The 24973-nt window shown below is 42.5% G+C and overlaps 1 protein-coding gene across 1 annotated transcript; it reads left to right on the top strand.

The window, feature by feature from the left end:
• LOC114569422 (noelin-2) lies at window positions 1–23894 on the top strand. Its single transcript, XM_028599234.1, has 8 exons — window positions 1–539; window positions 5615–5764; window positions 8270–8425; window positions 13241–13460; window positions 14191–14297; window positions 19436–19612; window positions 19707–19880; window positions 23039–23894. The coding sequence occupies exons 1-8, from the start codon at window positions 396–398 to the stop codon at window positions 23357–23359; spliced, it is 1449 nt and encodes a 482-aa protein (XP_028455035.1). The 5' UTR covers window positions 1–395; the 3' UTR covers window positions 23360–23894.
• Window positions 23895–24973: the final 1079 nt, after the last annotated feature.

The following is a 24973-nucleotide window of genomic DNA, read 5'->3' on the forward strand; positions in this document are numbered from 1 at the left end:
CACAGTGTCTTACTGCCAGGCAAAGGAAGGAGTCCAGGAAACACAGCCACAGATCAGTAGGACCTGACCAGCTGCTTCCAGGAGCATCTCTTGCAGCCTGAGCCGAGCGTTGGATGTTTGCACTTGATGCATCTTCACATCTGGAGGCATCTGGAGCGGCTTGTGATCCAGGATTTATTCCCTAACCCGTGGCAGTGTAGGAACGGAGACTTCTGCAGTGGGACAATCCCGGCAGGGTTTTTTGGTGGATTCTAGAGCGTGTAAACAACGTTTTACCTGTAGCATCATGTTGTGTACCCGCTGTTTTTAGCATGACTGCTGTTAACAGTTTGGACTGTGTGTGAGAGCCAGCCAGGTTCTGTTTGCGTGTGGTGCGTGAATGTGTGTGTGTCAGAATGAGTGTCCCCATGTTGAAGATTGGCGCGGTGCTCAGCACCATGGCTATGGTAACTAACTGGATGTCCCAGACTCTGCCGTCGCTTGTCGGACTCAATGGAACCGTCATTTCCTCTGAGGGCACACATGAGCGGATCGTCAGTGTATGTATTCTGTATACACACACACAACACAAACACACACACACACACACACACACACACACACACACACTGTATGAATAGTTATTTTTCCAAAGAGAAAAATCTATTTTTTTGGTCACCAGAAGTTCATGTTTCGCTTTCTCTAAAATATGTAGGACTCAGCCAGTCTGACAGTACAGATTTTTCAGTGGACCAGCAGCTGAAGTTATCTTTAGTTCTTTCAGTGTACACTCACATGCTTCAATCAGCTGTTATGAACACATCACCCACTCTCTGTACATATAATTGCATAAGCTCTCTAATGTGACATTCTTTGTATTTCATTAGTGAAATTGCTGCTTTTGAATTGCATCTAAACACCCAGATAATTGGAAAACGAGTCAAATTTAGGGATTAACACATTTAGGAACATTTAGCCTACGTGCAGCAAATATTTGATCTGTTCAGTGGTGCAGAGAAAAGAGGAAAAAGAACCCAAAAAAACGATGCTTAGAGAAACAGATTTAGAACAAACATTTGAAAATAAAAAGAGCACAGCGTGTTGATAATATGAAGAATAAATAGCACTAATAAATAAATAATATTTTCTGTTGGAATCATAAAGAACCCATGTTCAGTATCCACCCACTGCTACACACACACGCACACACACACACACACACACACACACACACACACACAAGGAAGGCTATTAGAATGACTCTCTCTGGGGTGATATGTCTCCTGGGAAAGGGTGGGACAGCCAGCGATTTGTTGCCCTAGCAACGTCCTGGCAAGCCTAGATACCTAGATGCTGGACCACTGCACATGCAGGACTGTGTGTGTGTGTGTGTGTGTGTGTGTGTGTGTGTGTGTGTGTGTGTGTGTGTGTGTGTGTGTTTGGGCTTTGCATGATTTAGCTTTCTGGCTGGAAAGGCCCCTCACAGCTGCCATGTGGCTTTACTTTGCAAGTTCAGCAAAGTGCATGCCGTCTCATGCAAGTAGGCACCCACACACAAAAGAACTGGCTGAGAACAGATGGTACTTACTACTCAGAAAAAATCTTAAGCTGTTGTGTTACTGTAAATCAGTTTGACGAGTGTGAATATATATATATATATATATATATATATATATATATATATATATATATATATACACACACACACACACATATGCTGTATTATATACAATAAATTGTGAGCTTGATCAGTAGTTCCGTACCTTTTTTTGTCTGATGTCACCTCACAGCTGTATCAGAGGAGCTTAAAGGTGCTCTAAGCGATGTTGGGTCACGTTACTTCTTGTTGAGGTTCAAAGTATTTTCAAACAAAACGGAGACTAGCTCGCTCCTCCTCATCCCGTCTCCTACCCCCACCCGACAATTAAACTGTCTATTAAGGTTGGTTTGGCCAAGTTTATTTATTACTTCTAGCTATTTTAACGGTTTGTCCATTACTGGTAGCTAACTACTTTAGGTAAATATTTTTTCATTTATTCATTACTTTAAGCTATTTAACGATTAATTCATACTTTAGTCGATCTATTTCGACGTTTATTTGTTTTAAGTTTACTCTCTACTTTGACCATTTATCCATTACTTTCAGTGAACTGACTTCTGTGCTTGCTAACTTTTTGCGCACTCTCATTCGCAATACGTAGTGTTCAGGTGTTGCAGATATGTAGATGCTGTATAGATAATTAAATCTGTTGAACTACTTCACAATCTTGACACGTACCCCCTGGCAGAAGTACCCCCTTGGGTTCAAGTACCCTTGGTTGATGACAACAGGTAGACATTTCGACTTTTATGTGTAAAATAAGCTGTTACACTTTGAAGTATTGTATGTTGTACTACCTCTGTCTCAATCTGTCGAATTCTTGCAGGGTTGTAGCTCTGTTAGCTCTCTACTCTTTCTCTCTGTATTTGCACTGATCACAATCAGCTGAGCTGCCTGAGTAGATTTTTATCATTTTTCCCTTGTGTGAAATGAGCCCTGAGGTGCCGTATGTCCTGCTCTATTTAATTACATCGAGCAGTAGGCACAAACAATGCTTATATTCTCATCCCATCCACGTCCTCCTCCCATCCAGCTCCATTGTAAAATGGGACTTCAAGGTTAGCTCACCAAACCCATCTGATTGATTTATCAGATGTTTCCCTCCAGGCCTCCCCCTCCCCCTCCCATACCTCCACTCGTGTCTCCATCCTCCCAGCTTCCTCCTCTGTCATTATTCTTTTTTAGGGTTTGTAGGGCAGCTTCTCAGCCAGATTACTGTGACAGGCTGGTGTATGTAAGGTTGAGCTCAGCCGTGCCTTTACATTTTTCTTAAATGTTAATACTGCTGAAAGTAGGTCAAACTGAAGACCTAGTTACATCTAACCAAAAGGATGATTTCAATGTAATGTGTTGTGAATTGGGTCCAATGTTTAGACCTCAGGGAGCAATTGCTGTCACCTCAGCACTACCTAATGAGGTCCCAAATAACCCAAAAACAATTTAAAAAAAGAAACGCGTCATTATGTAACTTTTTTGAGAACTAAAGCCTGTTGTGACCATAAAAAAATATGTGCACTATTCTTGCAACTGAATACTTAATTGTGAAATTCAAATACCACTGCATTTACAAAATTAAGTCAAATATTCACTCTCGTTATTGGTTTATATCAACTCTATCAACTTGTTAGCTTATTTACACATCCTCCAGATGCGGAACAACATTGGCATTCAATTGGAGTTGTACCTGATGAATGAGTCAAATATTCATTCTCTCTTTAAGCTCAGTTATGGTTTCTATCAACTCCTCAGGAAAATGTATGGCTCTACAACTGCTAATGCTCCACTATGTTCACCAGTTCTGGTTGCTCACTGTCTGTCTGCTGTTTGGTGCTGGGCAGGTAGTGTACAGTGGTGTTTTAAAGCTTTTTTAGAGCCATATTGCTAAAAACAGTGGGCCAAATTCTCTGGGCGGGCAAAGCAGAGAAAGGGGAGGTAACCTTGCTCCTTATGACCTCATAAGGAGAAGATTCCAGATCGGCCCATCTGAGCTTTCATTTTCTCAAAGGCAGAGCAGGATACCCAGGGCTCGGTTTACACCTATCACCATTTCTAGCCACTGGGGGACCATAGGCAGGCTGGGGGAACGCATATTAATGTTAAAATACCTCATAAAGTGACATTTTCATGCCATGGGACCTTTAAGTTGTTTTTGTGTGTGTGTGTTTTTTTAGGTTCATAAATCCAGATTAAAGTGTCAATTTTTTAAGTTGCCCAAATTCAGATCTTTCAAACAGATAAGCACAGAAGAAGTTAAGTCCAAACTAGTTTAATGAAAGCCAGACAGAGAGGATGGAGGAATGATGGGAATGAGATGGCGGCATTTGAAAAGATGTCACATAAAAGGTTTGCCAGATTGGATGTCTACACTAGAAAATGGGGAAATTACCTGAGCTTTCTGCAGGGCTCCTAGTAAGCTTTGTGCTGGGGAAAAACATGTATGATTTATGGTGTTGTCATTTATACATATGTTCATTTGGTTTATGGTTTGTCTATTTTGATTTTTGTCTGGGTGGGTGGTGATGAAGAAGAGGGGGTAGGGTGTGTGTGTGTGTGTGTGTGTGTGTGTGTGTGTGTGTGTGTGTGTGTGTGGGGGGGGTATGTTGATGTTGCAAATTGGATGTTTTGTATTAAAATTAAAATTGTTAATCTTAAAAAAGTTGCCCATATTCAGTTGTCACAAGATAACATACAATAGCCTATGTCGATGAAATGTGCATTTCATATGTGAATGAAACGGTACCAGAAAAATTAGAAGCAAAGTTGTGCATTGGACTGTGATTAGGGTAGAAATAATTTTTTTGTTGAGCTCTGGGGAGACAGTGCCTTTCTGCCAGAGAGAACAGCAGCTCCGGCTGTGGATGCAGAGGGTGGAAACTGTCCAGTTCTGCTGCTAGCTTTCCTGGACACAGGCATGTGGGAGACGTCACAGCTGATTTTAGCTGCAAACGCGAAATATCTAATTTAGACACTGCTGTCTGTGATGCACCCAGTACAATGAAGTGCAAAGAGCATGCACTCTTCTTTTTAACATTAGTGGATACTTGAATCACAGTATATTTCCATTCAAGAGCTCCTGAAATCCTGCTGAGATTTACCAGCAAGATAGAATTAGACAGAAACATTTTTAAAGGAAAATATTTGTCCACACTTCTAAAAACAGCCTGACCTGAATAACGTGGAGATGCTGAACAAATGTGTGTTAGAAAATGCACAAAAGAAACTGCTTCAGTAGTATGACTCATTGGGTCCCTTTGAAAAACACTTTTGCACAGAAACAATTGTACATAGTCGCCTTCATATTAAAATAAAGACATTTATAAAATGATTCCTGCACGTCTCCTATATACTGTACTCCTATACTGAGACTGTATGTGCTTTTTGAAAACATACTAATTTATATGTGAGTTGTCATAACACCCTTTGCCAGTGCTCATGGAGCTTGTAGTATTTGCACATGGTAAATTCACATTGGATGAATGTATATATAATATCTGGGTGCATTGTCTTATTTTGGGGGGAAATTAGATTACGGAAAGTGTTCACCAGTGGAAATTACAACCTTGGCAATCATATTACACAAGGTATATTTTAAACAAGTAATGGAGCCAGTGGCATATTTCTATTTTTGCTTGACGAATGACTTAAATGATGATTTGCTCATCAACATTGTTAACTATTTTCCCAGATCTATTCATTGACTTATTGTTTTAGCACTATAACAGAAAATCTTACAAGAAAATGCGTAAGTGGTTACTGACGGAATTGTAGATGAGTTTCAAGAAGGTTGCCTTATAATTTAAAACTTAAATCAAGGTAGAATGTAAAACTCTGACCGAAATGCATTTACAACAGTTTATTTTTTTTTTATTCAATAGAAAATAACTCTGATGTCTATTTAACACCGACTGACAATAAAACAAAACAATTAAATCCCGTAATTTAAATTGAGTTTCTTGACCTTCTCCTCTGTTGAATGTATGGCTGCCGTGGTGTTCCTGCAGTGACCCTATTAATGTGGAGCTTGTTTGTGTGCAGGGTTTGTACCCGGGCTCAGAGGAGGGCTGGCAGGTGTACAGCACGGCTTCAGATCCTGACGGCAGGTGTGTTTGCACAGTGGTCGCTCCGGCCAGAAACCTCTGCAAACGAGACCCTCGGAGTCGACAACTGCGCCTGCTGACTGAACAGGTGTGTATGTGTCTATGTGTGTGTGTGTGTGTGTGTGTGTGTGTGTGTGTGTGTGTGTGTGTGCGTGTTTTTGTTTGTGTTTGTCTGTTGACTTTGAGTGCCTCCCTGCCATGGTTCAGTGGTCAGCATTGCGATGCAGAACAGGGCAAAGGCAGCGTACTGGAATGAAATATTCACTGGACTGTCTCTTTGTTTTGACACTTGCAGAAACACACATGAACAGACACACACTCAGGTTTCACTGACAGATGTATCCCTGATACATCAGTAGCTGTATCCTCTACAGACTCCCAGTCATTCATGATGCCGAAAGAGATTAAACTCAGAGGCAAACACTGACAGATTGGTGTAAAAGAAACGCTGTTCTATATTGCAGGGTGTAGCTCTTGAGTATTTGTAGGCATGAATGTGTATGTTCATAGATATGTGTGTTTTTATGTGAGGATATGCATCTGGCTGCGTAAGCGTATTTCTCTCAATGTATATGTGCTTCCTGAGAGAGAAATAAAAGTGATTTGTGATATAAGTTGATGAATTATTGAACACCTCAGGCCAGAAAACATTTCCCAAAGCATGCACTACTGCAAGGCTCACACATCAGGATATATATATGTCCCGCGTTCTCGGCAGAGTAAAAGTGAACCACAGCACGCTAAGGATAGGAGGATTATTTTCATTCACTGCTGGTGTTGCATCCTGTACTCCCCTCACACACAAAAAAAAGGAAGAAAGACTATCTGAAATAACTTTGCCTCCTGACTCCATTCCTGTTAGGAGGCTTCTGTATTTATGAATCTTAATTAGCCCAGTGTGTGTCTGGAAGTCACACCTAGATCCTGCTGGGAGTGTGAATATGTGTGTGTGTATGCATGTGTGTGTTTACGCATGTTTTGCTGAAATGTTTCCGCTTGTCTCCAGCCTTCTTAGCTAGATGTGTGGGTGGGTTTTTGTAAGTGTTTGTTTGTTTGTTTGTTTGCATATCACTTCTGGATATGTGGGTCATTTTTTTTTTTAAATGGATTTCCTTTTTTATGCTTGTTGTGCCATTCAATATAAAAAGACATTTGAACTATCTGATATCATTTCAGGATGGTTAATGAGAAGAAGTGTGGTGTGTTTGTTTCTTTAGAGCTGAACGGACTCTATGTGAGAATAGCCTGTATTAAATGGATCTAACGAGAAGCTTCTTCAAAGAGATATGTGATCTGTGTGACTTTGCATCATGTTGATGAGCCAAGGTGGTTGGAATATTAAAGTGTCGGTTCAACCCAAACAGACTGCACGAAAATACATTTTCTCACTCTTTTTTTTGGTTTTATTTTTCATTTATGAGTCATCTGTCCCTGATATTTCCTCCCCTATCGCCTCCCCTTTGAAATTAAGATGGGAGGAATTTTGCATGTGGCGCTCACAGCTTTACAAAATGTCATCATAATTTAGGACACTGTGTCTTTCCGCGATCAGATTACCCTGACATTTTGAAGAGACATTTGTGTTCCCCAGAGGATGAACCCTAATGATTTTGGTAATACCTTAACTTTTCTTCTTTCCTCAATAGGTTGCCATAGATACATATTTTGACAACTGGTGGATGGATTGCTGTGAAATTTGCAACAAAGATTCATGGTCTCTTCAATTTTCACCCAGCCAAAAAAAGTAATTTGTAGAATACTTTGGTTTATGACCAAATAGCTGCAAAACTGATGACATTCCCATCAGCCTCAGCTGTACTTTGTGTTTAGTGCTAATTAGCAAATGTTTGCATGCAACAGGCTAAACTCAGATGGTGAACATTGTTACCACTGGACCTGCTAAATATCAGCATGTTAGCAGCTCAAAGCACTGCTGTAATGAAGTACAGCCTCACAGAGCCGCTAGGTAGGCTGCAGACTCTTACTGTAATCTTGTTGATTAAATAATTAAGTCAATATTGTCACAGTAATCAAACTCACTTACAGCGTGTCAAACAGCACTTCTTAGATGCACACACACACACACACACACACACACAGAATGTTAGAAATGATCTAAAACTGAAACGAAATATCTGAAGAAAAAGTCCCGCTGTGATCTGTGGATTACAGTAACTAGAGAAACTGGGACAATGTTTCTGGGTAGACACAACGTTTCTAAATAGTTAGTAGCACTCATGAATTTCCATTTTCATCTCTATTGTAATGGGGCAGAAGCAGAAATCTCACAGATGGGTGCCTCCTGGGCAGATAATACAATCTGCACGACTTGATGCCATGAGAGATACATAAGAAAATGTCTTTTTGCAATTTGGGTGGAGCCACCCTTTAAATATTCCATTACATGAACAGACAGCCATATTGAACAACAACAGGTGTATGGAAACAAATAACAGGTGGCAGAAATCAAACAACAGCCAAAACCAATTATAAGCTTTTTTTTTTGGTGATGCAGGATACAAACAATAATCAATCATCATGTGTGTGTATGTGTGTGTGTGTGTGTGTGTGTGTGTGTGTGTGCGTGCGTCAGGTTCAGAATGTGAGTCAGTCCATGGAAGTGGTAGACCTGCGGACATCCAGAGACCTGCAGTATGTCCGAGACTCTGAGCCGCTGCTTAGAGGCGTGGATGGACGTTTACACACTTACGTCGCCAACCCCCGCACTCTGACGGCTAAGGGCCTGCAGGTAAACACACACACACACACACACACACACACACACACACACACACACACACACGGTCAGACACCCAGACACACACGGTGTAAGACGGCCGCTGTAGGGAACACATAACCTTTGGTGTGAAAACATTGATTTCACGCATGCCAAGCTGAAGTTTCCTGCCTGCACTCAGACATGCAAGCATCTTTCATGAAGGGGCCAAAATTTGTCTTGAAGCTGTCAATCCACTGGCTTCATGTCCGCTGTGTAAAAGTGTCACACAGCTTTGTACAGAAGGTGCAAGCAAAACTGCAGCCTCACTGCACACGTTAAGACTTCGAGCTGTCCAAAAAAGATGAGAAAGAATCTGTCTGGAATGAGTCTCACATTTTAATATTAATGCAAAAATTTACATAAGGGACTTCATGTACAACGTACAGTTTTTTCAGTTTGGTGTCTGTGTTTTAAATTTGCAGGAGAGAAGATAACCTGGCTGGTTCAGTATTGTCTTTTAATTAGGGAAATCTAAATGTATTGCGTCTCTAAAATTAGGAGTACTAATCTCAGGGTTTTCTGCCACAATGCCGCTGTGCCAACAACAAACCAGCAGGCAAGTCACTGGCAGCTCAGGACTCCTTATGATGCTGTACTGGCACTGCAGCTGTTAAAGCTTTAGTGCGTAACTTTTTGATATTAATGAACGTCCGTTACATTCAAGCCGTTGCCAAATGAGTTGCTACAAAGCTAATTAAGACTATCAGCTCCACACAACTCTCTCTGTATTTCATATCACTATGTTCAGAAGATTGTGGCGTCCGGTGACCTTCCCGCGCAGAAACTCGAGTGACGATAATGACCTCTTCTGAAGAGTCCATCGTGTTTTTATAATCCTCAAGAAGCAAGATAGCGAGTAAGCGTATTTCTCAAAATGTCAAACTATTCCAACAACATACCAAGCAGCAAACATAATAGATTTATTTAAAAAAACATTCTATAACATTCTATAACATTATAGAATATATCCAATATGAACTGGTGAGAGGCTCCATAGGAGGTCCACAAACACACTCAATGACACACACACACACACACACACACACACACACACACACACACACACACACACACACACCCCCTTACTTCCTTCGGAGAGAGAGCATTTTCACCTCCCCATAAATCCATTCGGCCTTTCATCTTTTGCCGAGCATCTTATTAACAACATCACAAGGCTCTGGGGTCTGTTATTAAGTTTTTATGTGTGTGTGTGTGTGTGTGTGTGTATGTGTGTGTGTGTGTATGTGTGTGCATGCGCGCTTGTTGCTCCTTAAGGGTTTTCTCAGTCATAAGCTTTTGCCTTTTTTACTCAGAGGCAGAACTGGTAAATATTTATGTGAGCAGCTACAGTAATTTAATCAATAACTAAACAGTATTTTTATCCCTTGGGGGGGAAAGGAACAAGGTAGATGGAGAAAGGGAGGTCAAACAGAGAGATTAAGACGGACTGATAGATGGAGGGCTTGAGAGAGATGAAGCAGGAAATAGAAGGAGAACGGTGGCTTATTGCATATTACCATTTTCCCCTGTGGGAGGGAGGGATGAGAGGAATGAGCAAAGTTAAGTAAGAGGGGGAGGCAAAGGTTAGGCAGAGAGAGGGGTAGAGATAAAAGAGTGAAACAGGAAGGGGAGAGATTAGAGAGAATTTAAGAAGAAGGAAGACAAATGGCAGGGGAGGAATTAGCCAGGTATATATATATATTTATCTAACAGGCCATAACATTTTCAGAATTTTTTCAAGATTGATTTTAGGGCAAATTAATGAACTTACAATTATATGCAAATAATGATGCCAATATCAATCAGTGAGGATGAAGCGGCAAAATTTAGGGTCAACCCAAGCAATCACAGAATGTTCACACTATTCTATTATGACATGGAAAAAATTGATACCAAAAAAGCTTCGGAAAATGTTATGAAGTGATGTCGGGAAAGTATTTAGGTCCTCATTTGAAGAAAGCAGCGGAGGGATTAGACACATCAAGTGTTTGACTGACTGCCAAGCCTGTTTCCTGGATGTGTTGTTGTGTTTGTGTGCGGGGGTGTGAGATGTTCTGACGTGACGATAAGGCTTTTGTCTTCACTTTTGACACTTCTCTTAATCCTTCTCTTTTTTTTCCCCCCATATCAAATCAAACTAACTCCTCTTGAAACACAGCAAACTGTTTTTTTTGGGGGCGGGTTGAGGTTGAAAAGTGTTGAGAATAAAATCAGAGAAATAAAAGGGGTGTATTAGGAAGAAAACATTTGTCCCCCTGCTGCCACTGTCAGGTTTACATGGACTTTTCTGTTGGTTTTCATGGACTTTCAAGGTTTTCATGGACTTTCAGGCCTAGTCCACACGGACACGGGTATTTTTATAACCGGAGTTTTTTCTCCTCCGTTTAAAAAAAAAAAAAACCCGTCCACACATGCTCGGTTTAAAATAAATCTCCGTCCACATGAAAACGCAAAAACACGCTGTCAAGAATCATCAACAAAGCAGTTAGCGGCGCACAATATGACGTCAAACACAGCGGATAACGGCGCACACTCTGACGTCGCAAGGCAAAAAACCCGGTTATACTGTCCACACGTCAACACTGTAACCGGCGTTCCTGAAAATGCTCACCCTGGCCGGAGTTTTCAAAAATGTTCGGTTACAGGGCCCTGAAACTGCGTTTTCGTGTGGACGGAAGGCCGAACCGCGTAAAAAAAAGTCACGGTTATAAAAATACCCGTGTCCGTGTGGACTAGGCCTCAGTTTGTGTTTCCCATTCACATTCCCCAGCACTCACTCCTCTCAGCCGTTCACTACTGATTACACGCACCTGCACTGCATTACGCCAGATCATCAGTTCACCACCTGCATCTCATCAGTGACCATCCTTCATAAGCAGCACAGACACACTCACTCTTTGTCGAGTCTTACGTTTGTTTCATGTTCATGACACTCTGACTTGCGCTTGCATTCCTACTTTATTTCAAGTACTTACTTACCTATTGTTTAGCATCCTGTTGTCTGCTGCTGCTCTGAGCATTACCTTGTCTCCTGCCGGTATCCTGCCTGTTCATACTACTCTCTGTTGGATCTTTGTGAATAAAGCTCACTGCACTTACTCCAATCTGACTCCTGCTCCTTCTGTGCGTGACAGCCACACACAGTCATGTGTCACACACAGTCTTGTACTGTATAAGGTACTGGGAAGATAATGAACTTTATTGTGGCTTCCTTATGGCAAAGCATAATATTCAGGGTTTCCACACCTTCTTAAACATCATATTCAAAGTCTGACCTCAACAAAGAGAAAAACAGAAACAGAATTCCAAGTTTTTGTTCACTCCAACGTACGAAAACATTTCTTGTAAGTAACACGTAACGTGTTGTTGAGGGGAAATGTAGTGGAGTAAAAGTATACATTTTATTTAGGAAAAGTACTGGAGTAAAAGTGAAAGTTTTCAATAATTTAAATAACGACGTAAAGTACAGATACGTGAAGATTCTACTTAAGTACGGTAGCTAAGTATTTGTACTTTGTTACGTAACAACACTGGTCATACATATAAAGCATGAGCTAAATATTGGTCTTCCCTCAAGCTGATTGCATTAAAGTCCTGTTTTTGCTAGCAACGCAGGCTCAAAGATTTGCCAGAACATTTTCTGTAATAGAAAAAGCTGTCTTCAGCTTCAGCTCAGAGTCCAAAATGCAATAAAAAGAGTCATCGCTCCATTTTCTATCTGGGTCTCCTCCAGCCAAATCTTCTATCTCCTCCTGTGGGATTGCAAAGGCGTTCCCAGGCCAGATGGGATGTGTCGTCTCTCCGGCATTTTCTTGGGGCGCTTTCCATTTGGCTAACATGGCTCCTCGCTTCCCTCCCCTTCCCTCCCCTTCCCTCCCCTTCCCTCCCCTTCCCTCCCCCATAACACCAATTAGCTTGTGAAACGTCTCTAAAAGACCACAGCTACAATAAGTCTGGTATGACAATAATTACTGTGACAGTGCGGCTGTAACAGACTGTATGACTATCTTTTTTTCCTGAATGAGCCAAAATACTCTTTAAACGGAAAAGTGGAGGAAAATAAAATGAACCGATGAAGAAAAAGGAGCTAAAGGATTAAGAAGTTGCAACATTTTTTTTTTTATGATTCATTTATCATTCAGATTATACACACTAATCTAAACTAATCTTTTTTATTGCATGAATAATGAATATCATTAGAGCTGCCGTTGGTGGCAAATGCCTCGTCATTGTAACTAACTGTGGCATTAAATCTTTTCTGATCCTGAAACCTTTTTCCGATTCAGGTGCCTTTATTCCTGTTTCCACAAGTGGTTCGTCCAATCTACTGTATTTAAAGGATGCAGTCACATCCATTTTAGAGTAATGCTGTTTCCACAACAGACCAAATGTTCCTCTTACTGTCCCCTGTCAGATAAGACCTAGGCTACTGAACAGATTCACATTGAAGGGGTGTTGCTTTCTGGTAAAAAAATAAAATGTCTGCATAAAATACACCTGTGGTTCCTGTGGAAGCCTCTTATCTCCTCACTAGATAGATTGCCGGGTCACAGGCTGCAGGATGTAGGAGCGAGAACAGGACGAGACATAATTAGCTGAATGAAAAGCACCAGGAATTTATTCTGGGGTCTTTTCATCCGCAGGGAAGAAGTCGCACTCAGAGGGCGTCCTAACCATAAGCTACCTCAGCAAAAAAGAGAGAGAAAACTAGATCCTGTGTCAGATTTACCCACAGTAGTGTGGACCCCATCTTCTCTCGAGCTTATTTCCCGTCCTGTCTTTCAGGAGTTAAAGGGCCAGATGTCTCAGCTCCGGCCCCTTCTGTCAGTGGTGGAGCAGTACAGATTGGACCTGCAGACGCTGGCCACCCTGCGACAGGAGCTCCTCAACCTATCAATCACCCTGACAGCCATTCAGGAAGAGATAGGAGCGTACGACTACGAGGAGCTTCAGCAGAGGGTTTTACTGCTGGAGACCAGGCTGCACAGCTGCATGAACAAACTCGGTACGTGTAATACAGTAATACTCAGTAATGCACACAAACTATTACTTAGGCTGCCTTCAAAATAACTCATTAGGGTTATATAGGAAAGTCAACTACGTGAAATGTCTGGCGTTGAAGTGGTTTGAAGGGGGCACGCCACAGAAAATATGAGTTTATTTTCACGAGGAGTACTCAGCCTGTAAAAATAGTTGTACGTATAATCCATTTTGTAGCTCTGGAGGGAGCTTGAGGGTTATTTTCTCAGATTGGACTTTCAGCCTCGAAATTGTTAATAGAAAACCAGGGTTATAAACGAGGGCAGTGCTGTTTGTAATGTGTGGACATTTACCAGGCAGGATGTTTTTGTCCTCTGCTATACCAATTTTGACCGTTCCTTTTTAAACGTGTTTCTTGAAAGTTGCCCTTTTACTAAAAATTTCACCTCTCTCCATTCATGTCTTTTCTACATTAGGATTTTGTGTTAAGGGAACACATTTCTTTCACAGTTCATGCGACACAAACATATTTTATTTGAATAGACTTCATAAAATGTTGGTAAACATGAATAGAGACTGGTGGCAGCCAATGGTTGATAATAAACAACAAACGCACTCCAAACTGAGAAAATACCAACACTTATTGTTACTTTGCTTCCATAATCTTTGCTTTTTGCTTATTGCAAATATAAAACTCACTATTTTTTTTATCTTAATTTCAGTTTAAACATGTTATGTAAATCTGTTGTTAACAGGTTGTGGTCGTCTGACTGCAGTTAGTAGCCCGATCACCGTGAGAGCCTCGGGGTCCCGCTTTGGCTCCTGGATGACTGATGCTATGATTCCCAGCTCCGACAGCAGGGTAGGTGTACTGTGTGTGTGTGTGTGTGTGTGTGTGTGTGTGTGTGTGTGTGTGTGTGTGTGTGTCTGTCTGTGCGCGCGTGTGTGTACATGACAAGTAAAGCAGGTGTTGTTAATGTGGTCATAGCTAATCTCTATATTTTTCTTTCTGCCTTATTTCCGACATGACTCCTGTGTGCACTTTGTCTTCACTCACAACAAGATTCACCCATTTCACACACACACACACACACACACACAGTCCAGCGAGCGCATAATAAGATAGTTGTCAAGGCTACTGCCTCTCAGTTGCCAGGTGTGATTTATATCTCCATGGTGACCCTTGCCTGTTCCCTATTAAAGCTTCTCCCTTGCGATGAGAAGGAGCTATACACAGCAGCACTATCCCAGTTATTGCCTTCCGCTTCCCAGCTACCAGTGTGACTGTAACAGTTATGTGTCGCGGCTCCTTCCTGGTCCCAGTGTCTGTTTGCATATCTGTCCCAAGAATAGGAAGCTTTTTCTGTCTCTGTCTATTAATGTTGTATGCTAGGCAAATACAGTAAACACTCTTTCTGGATTTGTATTATAAATGAGCAAGTGAAACTATAAAAAGCTGTAATCTGCTGAAATCACTTTTATCTAGCTTTTCTTCAAGCTTAAAGGAAGCCTGTGGAGTTCTATGGTAAACAAACCTGTTATGTTAACATTTATTATTTCTTACCAAAATTCAGATATCAGATTCAGATAACATTATTAGTCCCCAAGGGGCAGCCAACTGCCCTGTGCGTTTCCTTGAGGCCAATCAAATGTGTTGGATGCACTTCCTTCCTCATAAAACATTTGCAGAGTTGATTTTTTTAAATATTTTTTCATCAGAAACATCACCTACCAACTGGCAAAAAAAACGTGTTGTATTTTGTTTACAAATTGTATTTATTAAAATAAATATCATATATAATCATATAAATCCATTAGTGAATTTCCACCTGTATTTTATCAGTTAGAGCTGTGTGGAACAGGTGCCACGCACGCACGCACGCACGCACGCACGCACGCACGCACGCACGCACGCACGCACGCACGCCGCACGCACGCTGTGAGTAAAGTCATTCTCATACATCCTTTGGTATCCATGACTACAATGTCTGCACAGGGTCCCAGTTTGGCATTTATGAATTCTTCATTAGCTCATCAGTGTGACACATTGTACTTTACACATTCACTCACGCACGCATGCACGCACGCACGCACGCATGCACGCACGCACACACACACACACACACACACACACACACACACACACACACACACACACACACACACAGATACACACACACATATGCACACACCTGTCGCTGTATTTGAGAACAGCTGCTAAGGTGTTGATATCCCCTGATCTGCCAAGGAGTGTATGCTGATAGTGTGAGAGGGACAGAGAAGATGAGAGGAACACACAGCATAGAGGAAGGAGAGAGAAAGACAGAGAAAGAAGGAGAGAGAATGGGGCCTGTTGGTGAAGAGGTGTTAAGCAGGGACGGGAGAAAATAAAGTGAAAGGGGGTGGACAGAAAGAGGAAGAAACAAAGAGAGTAAGGGGGGAAGCGGGAGAAGGTTGATCAAAAGAGCAACAGTCGGAACAGACAAGCAGGATGGTATAGGTAGCATGGGAGGCGATGAAAAAGAAAAATCAACAGAGAGGAAGAGGGGAAAAGGAGGTCAAGAAGACATGTTGCAGTAGACTTTAAAGACAGGGTTGGTTTTTTTAAAGGGTCGCTGTAATCATTCCTCTTCTCCGATATATCAGAGAGTGAAAAATAAAGAGTTAAACCAGATGTGTGTTGAGCTTGTGTCCTACTTTGTGTATTTCAGCAGTTCCACATTGTAAAGTGCATAACCTCATAATATAACACTAAAGGGATGCCTCTTTGTCGACCTGATTCTACCTGTGTGTCAGTCAAGATGCAGTCTATTTTGACAGTCTACTGATAACGCTCATTATCATATTTCTTAATGAACTCCAGAGAAGATAAATTAATACATAAGGTTCATTGCTGTACTGCAGGTCCTGCTGTCAGTCATCGGAATTTGATTTCCTACGTTGGTCCATGTAGCTCTGATGATGCAGTACGACCAAAACATGTGAACACAAACTGGACCAGAACTAAAAGGCAACAATGTTTTTTTTTTTTGTCTTTGTTCTGGACCAACTTGTGTGAAAGTGACCTAATGTAAGAGAAAAACAGACAACATAGCACAGACAATTATACACACTTGATTTGTTTAACATGCTGAACTTAAGACTAAATGTTGGCACAGAATGAGAGATTTTGTTCTCTATCTTTTACAGTATGCTTTCACTACGAAAAAAACATATTGTAGTATTGTATGAACACGCAGAAAGAAAAATGGTGCAAAAATCTGTAAAACTAAAGTGTAAGTAAAGAAACAGCACGCACAATTCGTTGTGTAATCAGTGTCTGGGGCTTGTTTGTATAAAGCAAATGGTGCATTCAAATGCGAGACGATTACAGCTGCCAGAAAACAAAGAGACTCCAGTTCCTTTGAAACACAAAGGGAATTAAAACAGAGAAAGCTTCATCAGATGAGCTGGTGAAGCAGGGAGAAAAATAGGTTGGAACGAGAAGTATTTAGAGGAGAGAAGAGAGTGTTGCTGGTAGAGTGAGAGCAATCAGTCCGTTTCCTTGTCTTTGCAAGCCTCAAGTTAAAGACTGTAATTAAAGGCCCTCAGAATCACTGCAATCAGTTGCCTTTGTTGCTATACTTCAATGTAAATTTTAAATATTGCGACTACAAATGAACTGTAATTTAAAAGAAAAAATGGTGCTGTCGTAGGATATTTTTGGGGCATTTTTAGGCCTTCATTGACAGGACAGCTGAAGAAATGAAAGGGGAGAGAGAGGGGGAATGACATGCAGCAAAGGGCCGCAGGTCGGAGTCGAACCCCGGGCCCTCTGCGTCGACGAGCAAACCTCCTATATATATAGAAGGATAGATTTTCTGAAATTATCCTTTTCATCTGCTTCCTCTTTCTGCCCTCTAGTTTCCTTTGTTTGCAGAGGGAATAAATCATCTTTTTCACCAGCAATGCTCTCTCTTGCCAGTGCTCTCTGCTCTTTTCTTTCATCTAGTTCACCTCTCGTCCCTCTTTGGGTAATTAATCCTCCATGCTGTCAATGCTCAATTTTCTTTTTCTCCCCTTTGTCTTCTCTCGTTCTCTGTCCGTTTGTTTCTCTAGGGATCTCTAATGGGTTTCGACTGCAGGAAGTGTTAGCTAATTATTGTTAACTCTGTATGGGCTTGAAAACGGACTTGTTTTAACCCTCCTGTTGTCCTCGGGTTAAGTCCGACCCCTTTTCAAAGTTTTCTATATCAGAAATTTGCGTTTCTTTAAAAAAAATTGTCCAAAAATAACATGGATGGTTCAACGCAGCGCTCTTCGCAAGTACAATTAAAATGTTTACAAAAACGCCAAAGTACGTTGACTAAAATGACAAAAGAGTGACAAAAGCGGCAAAAACACTGAAAAAGGCGACTAAAGGCATTGAAAGCCTTGAAAACAGCAGAATTAAGCTTTGAAAAAAGCGTCAAACAAGGCAATAACAATGTTTTAAAAATGTGTCGAAAAAAATTGTTGATTTTCAGTTTTGACCCGGAGGAGGCATCACACTTTTTGTTATTTCTCCCCGGGAAACTCCCGTAATTTACATGGCCCAAACTCTTTTATAAATAATCGGACCAATATGTTTGTCTAATGTTGACCAGTTGCCAGATCTTGTATGGAACGCATCCTATTCACACAATCCACACACCATATACAATTTTCAACCTGTTTGTCACCTCAACCTGGCAACTTATAACCCAGTTGCGCACTTGATCTCTGCGCCAACTTCGCGGAAAGTTCAGACCCGAAAGCGAGCAGATAAAAATATAGCTGTAAATTTCAACAGTGTTTGGCGCAACAATTTACATGCATGTTACCTAGTCATATCGACAACCTCCATGCTTTTTGTAAGGTGTGTGGCATTGATTTCAATGTAGCGCACGGCAGGAAAAATGACATTACCCTGCACATTAAAACAGCGGCACCATCGCGCAGAAGAAGCACAAAAGGGCACATGGGCGATGTCATCCTTCATCATGAAAGAACAGACAGAGGCAGAAAACGTGAAGCAAGCTGAACTCAAGATGGCTATGTTGGTAGCACAGACTTACTTACTTAGTTAGCCACCTCGTTCTCAAGGGCAAAACACTGCTACGACACCATAGAACTACTTACATGTCCCTCGTCTGCAGGTATTCCACGCAAAGTTGGAAGTGTGCCCTCGTTTAGAAGAAGTCTCCCGGCTAATCCTGCCTTGTACTGACCAAAGTTGGAAAAACAGCTAGCTGATGTGGTATTAGCTAAAATTGTTTGCACACACCAAATGTTTCGGCCAATTTTGACCAGCTCACCCAGAGACTGAAGGCAGGACACATTCAGAAACCGTATCTCACTCAAAACAGCATTGGATGGTTTTTATTCCAAGTTTGTATGTGTGTGGAAGCACCAGAGACACAAAATAACACCCCATATGGGCACTTTAACAAAAATATTTTCAGCTCTGTTTTCTCAGCGTTACGCTGTTATGGTATTTCTAATCCAACATCAAATGTGGTTGTCTAACGGTGGGCTCCATGGTTTTGGAAGTAGCGTTGCAGGTTAGGTTACTTTAATGTCCGAAACATACACTTTTGTTTGTATTTTTGGTTTACAGATAAAAGCGCAACCTTCTAAACTCTTTGTATTTCGAGTAACTCTCATACCTCGCATACCTCTTTTGAATGTGGAGATTTCAGAAGCTTCACAGACCTGCTGCTCCTAGTTAGGGTTGCTAAGCTATGATTAGACAACCGCTGTTCGGTTGATGAGTTTAGCGTACGGTCAGTTAAATGTCTATGGTTTGCTGTCACTGATTTCAATGGCTTAAGGTGTGCAGATTAAGAACCAGCCAATCAAGTTACTGGTGAGCGTGGGAGGTCACTAGTATGGATCTCTCTGTAGATTTAACAGAATTTAATGCTTGGTGTTTGTTCATTCTGCATCCTGCATACAGAAGCTCAAAGGTAAACCTTCTGGTTTTCTTTCTTCCTCCATCAGGTGTGGTCGATGGATGGCTACTATAAGGGCAGGCGTGTGTTGGAGTACAGAACCATGGGGGATTTCACAAAGGGGCAGAACTTTGTGCAGCATCTGTTGCCCCACCCCTGGGCAGGAACCGGCCATGTGGTTTACAACGGCTCACTCTACTACAACAAGCACCAGAGCAACATCCTGGTAGGAGACCGGCTGGAAAAGGAGACATGGGGGAGAAGTAACAGTTTGATAATCAGATGAGCAGAGTGAGAGATTCACGTGTCTGTGTTTCCAGGTTCAGTACCATTTCCGCTCTCGCAGCGTGTTGCTCCTGCGCAGCCTGAGCGGAGCCGGCTACAACAACACCTTCCCCTACAGCTGGGGAGGATCCTCTGACATCGACCTCATGGCTGATGAGATGGGACTCTGGGCCGTCTACACCTCCATCCCAAATGCTGGAAACATTATGGTACAGGCTACGTGTGTTCCCTGCACACTTGCGATTAATTTAACAATATAACAAGCAGAAGAAACCGAAGATATGTTTTCACTCTATCTGAAAAATATACATTGAATGAATGAATGACTAAAAACTAAATCTAAACCCACTGATGTATTTGCTCCAGTCAGAAGTTACTGCTGTCAGCAGGTTCGGTGCTACTTTTCAAAAGTCGTAAACCCCCACGGTTTTTAAAATCCCATTAAAACTGCTGAGACAGATTGCCTCATTGAATAATTAAATTTACTGTAATGAAGAGCAAGTGTATTGCAGTTTTACCTAACGTGATTTTAATATTCAGTATACAGATAATTTTCTCTATTACCCTGCTTATACCTAGCGAACAAGAAAGTGTGTGTGTGGGTGGGGTCCACAAAATCATTCTCCTATTCATTGTCTCTGGAGCAGCTCCAGACTTTATTCTTGATGACATCACAAGTTTGAGACTTCTCTGGTTTCTGGCTTTGTCATGTTCACAAATCATAATTTAACTTTCCTAGGCTGTGGAAATAACATATTGGAATTGTTCATTTAGTGGTGTTCCCCTTTAAGCACATTATGTGATTAAGTACACTTAGTTCCCGTCCATCAATGGAGGCAACAAATAGCTGGACAAACAAAAAGACTCTTCTCATTCAATTCAACAAACAACAAACAAATTCATCAAAATTGTAGTCTTTTACAACAGAAGCTCACCTTTGCAATCAGTTTTTTTTTTTAACTATAGTGAACTGTAGTTTAGTTAGTTTATTAGTTTATTTGTCAATGACCATGCACAGTTCAAGCCCAGTAACAGAGTTAGCTATACAGCTAATTTACATCTGTGGTCCCTGGGCAAGGGAGATAAAAGGACAATATAGACAATATAGACAATACAGACAATACTATCAACACAGATAGAAACTTAACAACAAACAACATATAACAAGCATTACATAACATCCATCCATCCATCCATCTTCGTCCGCTTATCCGGTGTCGGGTCGCGGGGGGAGCAGCTCCAGCAGGGGACCCCAAACTTCCCTTTCCCGAGCAACATTAACCAGCTCCGACTGGGGGATCCCGAGGCGTTCCCAGGCCAGGTTGGAGATATAATCCCTCCACCTAGTCCTGGGTCTTCCCCGAGGCCTCCTCCCAGCTGGACGTGCCTGGAACACCTCCCTAGGGAGGCGCCCAGGGGGCATCCTTACCAGATGCCCGAACCACCTCAACTGGCTCCTTTCGACGCAAAGGAGCAGCGGCTCTACTCCGAGCTCCTCACGGATGACTGAGCTTCTCACCCTATCTCTAAGGGAGACGCCAGCCACCCTCCTGAGGAAACCCATTTCAGCCGCTTGTACCCTGGATCTCGTTCTTTCGGTCATGACCCAGCCTTCATGACCATAGGTGAGGGTAGGAACGAAAACTGACCGGTAGATCGAGAGCTTTGCCTTCTGGCTAAGCTCTCTTTTCGTCCTAACGGTGCGATAGATTGAATGCAATACCGCACCCGCTGCGCCCGATTCTCCGACCAATCTCCCGCTCCATTGTCACCTCACTGCAAAACAAAACCCCAAGGTACTTGAACTCCTTCACTTGGGGTAAGGACTCATTCCCTACCTGGAGAAGGCATTCCATCGGTTTCCTGCTGAGAACCATGGCCTCAGATTTAGAGGTGCTGATCCTCATCCCAACCGCTTCACACTCGGTTGCGAACCGATCCAGTGAGTGCTGAAGGTCGCAGGCTGATTATTCCATCAGGACCACATCATCTGCAAAGAGCAGCGATGAGATCCCCAGCCCACCAAACTGCAACCCCTCCCCACCCCGACTACGCCTCGATATCCTGTCCATAAATATTACAAACAGGATTGGTGACAAAGCGCAGCCCTGGCGGAGGCCAACCCTCACCTGAAACGAGTCCGACTTACTACCGAGAACCCGGACACAGCTCTCACTTTGGTCATACAGAGATTGGATGGCCCTGAGTAGAGACCCCCTCACCCCATACTCCCGCAGCACCTCCCACAGTATCTCCCGGGGGACCCGGTCATACGCCTTCTCCAAATCCACAAAACACATGTAGACCGGTTGGGCATACTCCCAGGCTCCCTCCAGGATCCTTGCGAGAGTGAAGAGCTGGTCCGTTGATCCACGACCAGGACGGAATCCGCATTGTTCCTCCTCAACCCGAGGTTCGACTATCGGCCGAACCCTCCTTTCCAGCACCTTGGAGTAGACTTTACCAGGGAGGCTGAGAAGTGTGATACCCCTGTAATTGGCACACACCCTCTGGTCCCCCTTTTTAAAAAGGGGAACCACCACCCCAGTCTGCCACTCCTTTGGCACCGTCCCAGACTTCCACGCAATGTTGAAGAGGCGTGTCAACCAGGACAGCCCCTCCACACCCAGAGCCTTGAGCATTTCTGGACGGATCTCATCAATCCCCGGGGCTTTGCCACTGTGTAGTTGTTTGACTACATCAGTGACTTCTGCCTGGGAAATCGACGACAATCCCCCATTATCCTCCAGCTCTGCCTCTAACATAGAGGGCGTATTAGTCGGATTCAGGAGTTCCTCAAAGTGCTCCTTCCACCGCCCTATTACCTCCTCAGTTGAGGTCAACAGTGTCCCATCCTTACTGTACACAGCTTGGATGGTTCCCCGCTTCCCCCTCCTGAGGTGGCGAACAGTTTTCCAGAAGCACTTTGGTGCCGACCGAAAGTCCTTCTCCATGTCTTCTCCAAACTTCTCCCACACCCGCTGCTTTGCCTCTTTCACGGCAGAGGCTGCAGCCCATCGGGCCCTTCGGGCCCTTCGGTACCCTGCAACTGCCTCCGGAGTCCTCCGGGATAACATATCCCGGAAAGACTCCTTCTTCAGTCGGACGGCTTCCCTGACCATATACATAACATATAAACCAGAATACAAAAATGTATAAATTCCATGTTATAGAAAGATCAATGATCACATAGTTGATTCGCCTTCAGCCAAGTCTTTAAGGACATTTTAAAACTGCTGAGACTTGCACAATCTCTAATGTGAAGCGGCATCAAGTTCCACTTTTCGACTGCTTTAAATGAAAAAGCTGACTGACCAAACGTAGTCTTCCTAAATTGAGTGTAACAGTCTTACCTCCCTGTACGCAGGTGAGTCGTCTGGACTCTCGCTCGCTGGAAGTCCTCCGGAGCTGGGACACAGGGTTTCCCAAGCGCAGCGCAGGGGAGGCCTTCATGATCTGCGGCACCCTGTATGTCACCAACTCCCACCTGGCCGGGGCCAAGGTACACTTTGCCTACCACACCAACTCCTCCACGTACGAGTACACCGACATCCCCTTCCACAACCAGTACTCCCACATCAGCATGATGGACTACAACCCCAGGGAGAGAGCGCTGTACACTTGGAACAATGGACACCAGGTGCTCTACAACGTCACACTGTTTCACGTCATCAGGAGTGACGGATAGATCGACATGTAGGAAATGGTGAAGAAAAAAAAAAAGAGAGGGAAATGTAGAGTTGGAGGTGATGGGTCTTTTAGGACACACACATACACATGCACTCACAAACATAATGGCCATTTACAGTCAGTTGGAAAACGAGTACTGCCTGTGTCTCTGAATCTGAATGACTTTTAGAGTGCGAGAGCTCACTGAGCTAATAACTAGACACAAAACACAGCTGTCGAACACATGCATAAAGGTCACAGACGAGTCATTCATCACGGCGAAGAAGAAAATTAACTGCTCCTGCTACAGGGACGCTGATAGAAAGACGTCAGACACTTTGAGCTCATCTATATTCTGTTGCGTTTCATTACTCTTGTGTCTCAAAGAAGTTATTTTGGATGTTGAGGTTGAATTGTCGGCAAAAATAAAATATGGCTTTAAACCTCGAGCTCTGGCGACCGGACCTTATGGAGACATTCTGGGTTTGTGATGTGATCGTGGACGTGTTCAGTCAGCATGGTTGTTCATTCAATAAACATTACTGTCAAACTTTGCCAAGACTTTTGTCGTATCTGTTTTGGAGCAGAGAGAGTATAGGGGCAAAATCTGTTTTTACCTCATTTTTAATTCAAACCTGATTGTCTGAACAAAATGTCGGTTTGATTCTCTTTTTTTTACGACCAAACAGAAAGACCATAACATGTAAGAGACAGTAACTTTAAATCACACAAAGGGAATCACATTAAATCACTTTTTTTTCCTCATTTATTTTTACAATATCTCTTACTAAAAGGCAGGTAAAGTGTATTCAATATAGGCTCTATCTACCTACACAAATATACTATGAACGGTGCTTATCTTTGACCTCAACCTCAAAATAGGAAGGTGAAATCCACCAGGCCAACTACACAGAAGGCCTTCCAAAACAATATAAAGCTTTCCTAACTGAAACAAAACCCCAAAACAGGACTACAGGTGACCTCCAACCCAAATAAGTAAAATAACCCGAACATAACAAAATTGTGCTGGCGGGGATATGCTCTCTCTCTCTCTCTCTCTCTCTCTCTCTCTCTCTCTCTCTCTCTCTCTCTCTCTCTCTCTCTTTCTCTCTCTATCCACTCTGCCATCTGTACTTAATAAGCTCAGGTGCTCCTCTTTGCCTCTCAGGGTCTCAATAACATTGTGCAGGTGCTGCATTGCTCATTCCAAAAGCTCAACTTGACAATTATATTGTGCACACCTCGTGCCCAGACACGGCAGGCAGAACTGTGATAACCAAATGCTGAAAAGTAGCAGCTGTGTTTCGCATGCCAAACGGCTGCAAAAAAAGCATCAATAACCCTTCAGTAAATTTAGTTTTGTCACATGTAGCATTGCTGACACCCAGTCACGTTACATGAAAGCTAGCTTTGCTGTGGCTGGAGCTCTCTTTCTACATACTGTAGATAAGATCAGTGTTAATTATGAGTTCTCTTTGTCAAATGATGTTTTTCATTGGTTCTCAAGGATACAATCAGTGTTATGGAGGATCAGATTTAGGGGAGAACATTGTTTTGATTTTGGAGCAGCTGCAACGGTTAACCTACTCTAAGTGGCATTATTATCTAAGTGGCTATTATGAAATGAAAATGG

The sequence above is a fragment of the Perca flavescens genome, chromosome 2 (genome assembly GCF_004354835.1).
Source record: "Perca flavescens isolate YP-PL-M2 chromosome 2, PFLA_1.0, whole genome shotgun sequence".
Classification (NCBI taxonomy): Eukaryota; Metazoa; Chordata; class Actinopteri; order Perciformes; family Percidae; genus Perca; species Perca flavescens.

What these genes read in the sequence shown, in the direction of transcription:
- LOC114569422 (XM_028599234.1), top strand. Translation starts at nt 396, where the DNA reads ATGAGTGTCCCCATGTTGAAGATTGGCGCGGTGCTCAGCACCATGGCT. An exon ending in CAGCTGCATGAACAAACTCG is followed by an intron (nt 13,461 to 14,190) that starts GTACGTGTAATA and finishes TGTTGTTAACAG; the next exon opens with GTTGTGGTCGTCTGACTGCA. An exon ending in AGCACCAGAGCAACATCCTG is followed by an intron (nt 19,613 to 19,706) that starts GTAGGAGACCGG and finishes CTGTGTTTCCAG; the next exon opens with GTTCAGTACCATTTCCGCTC.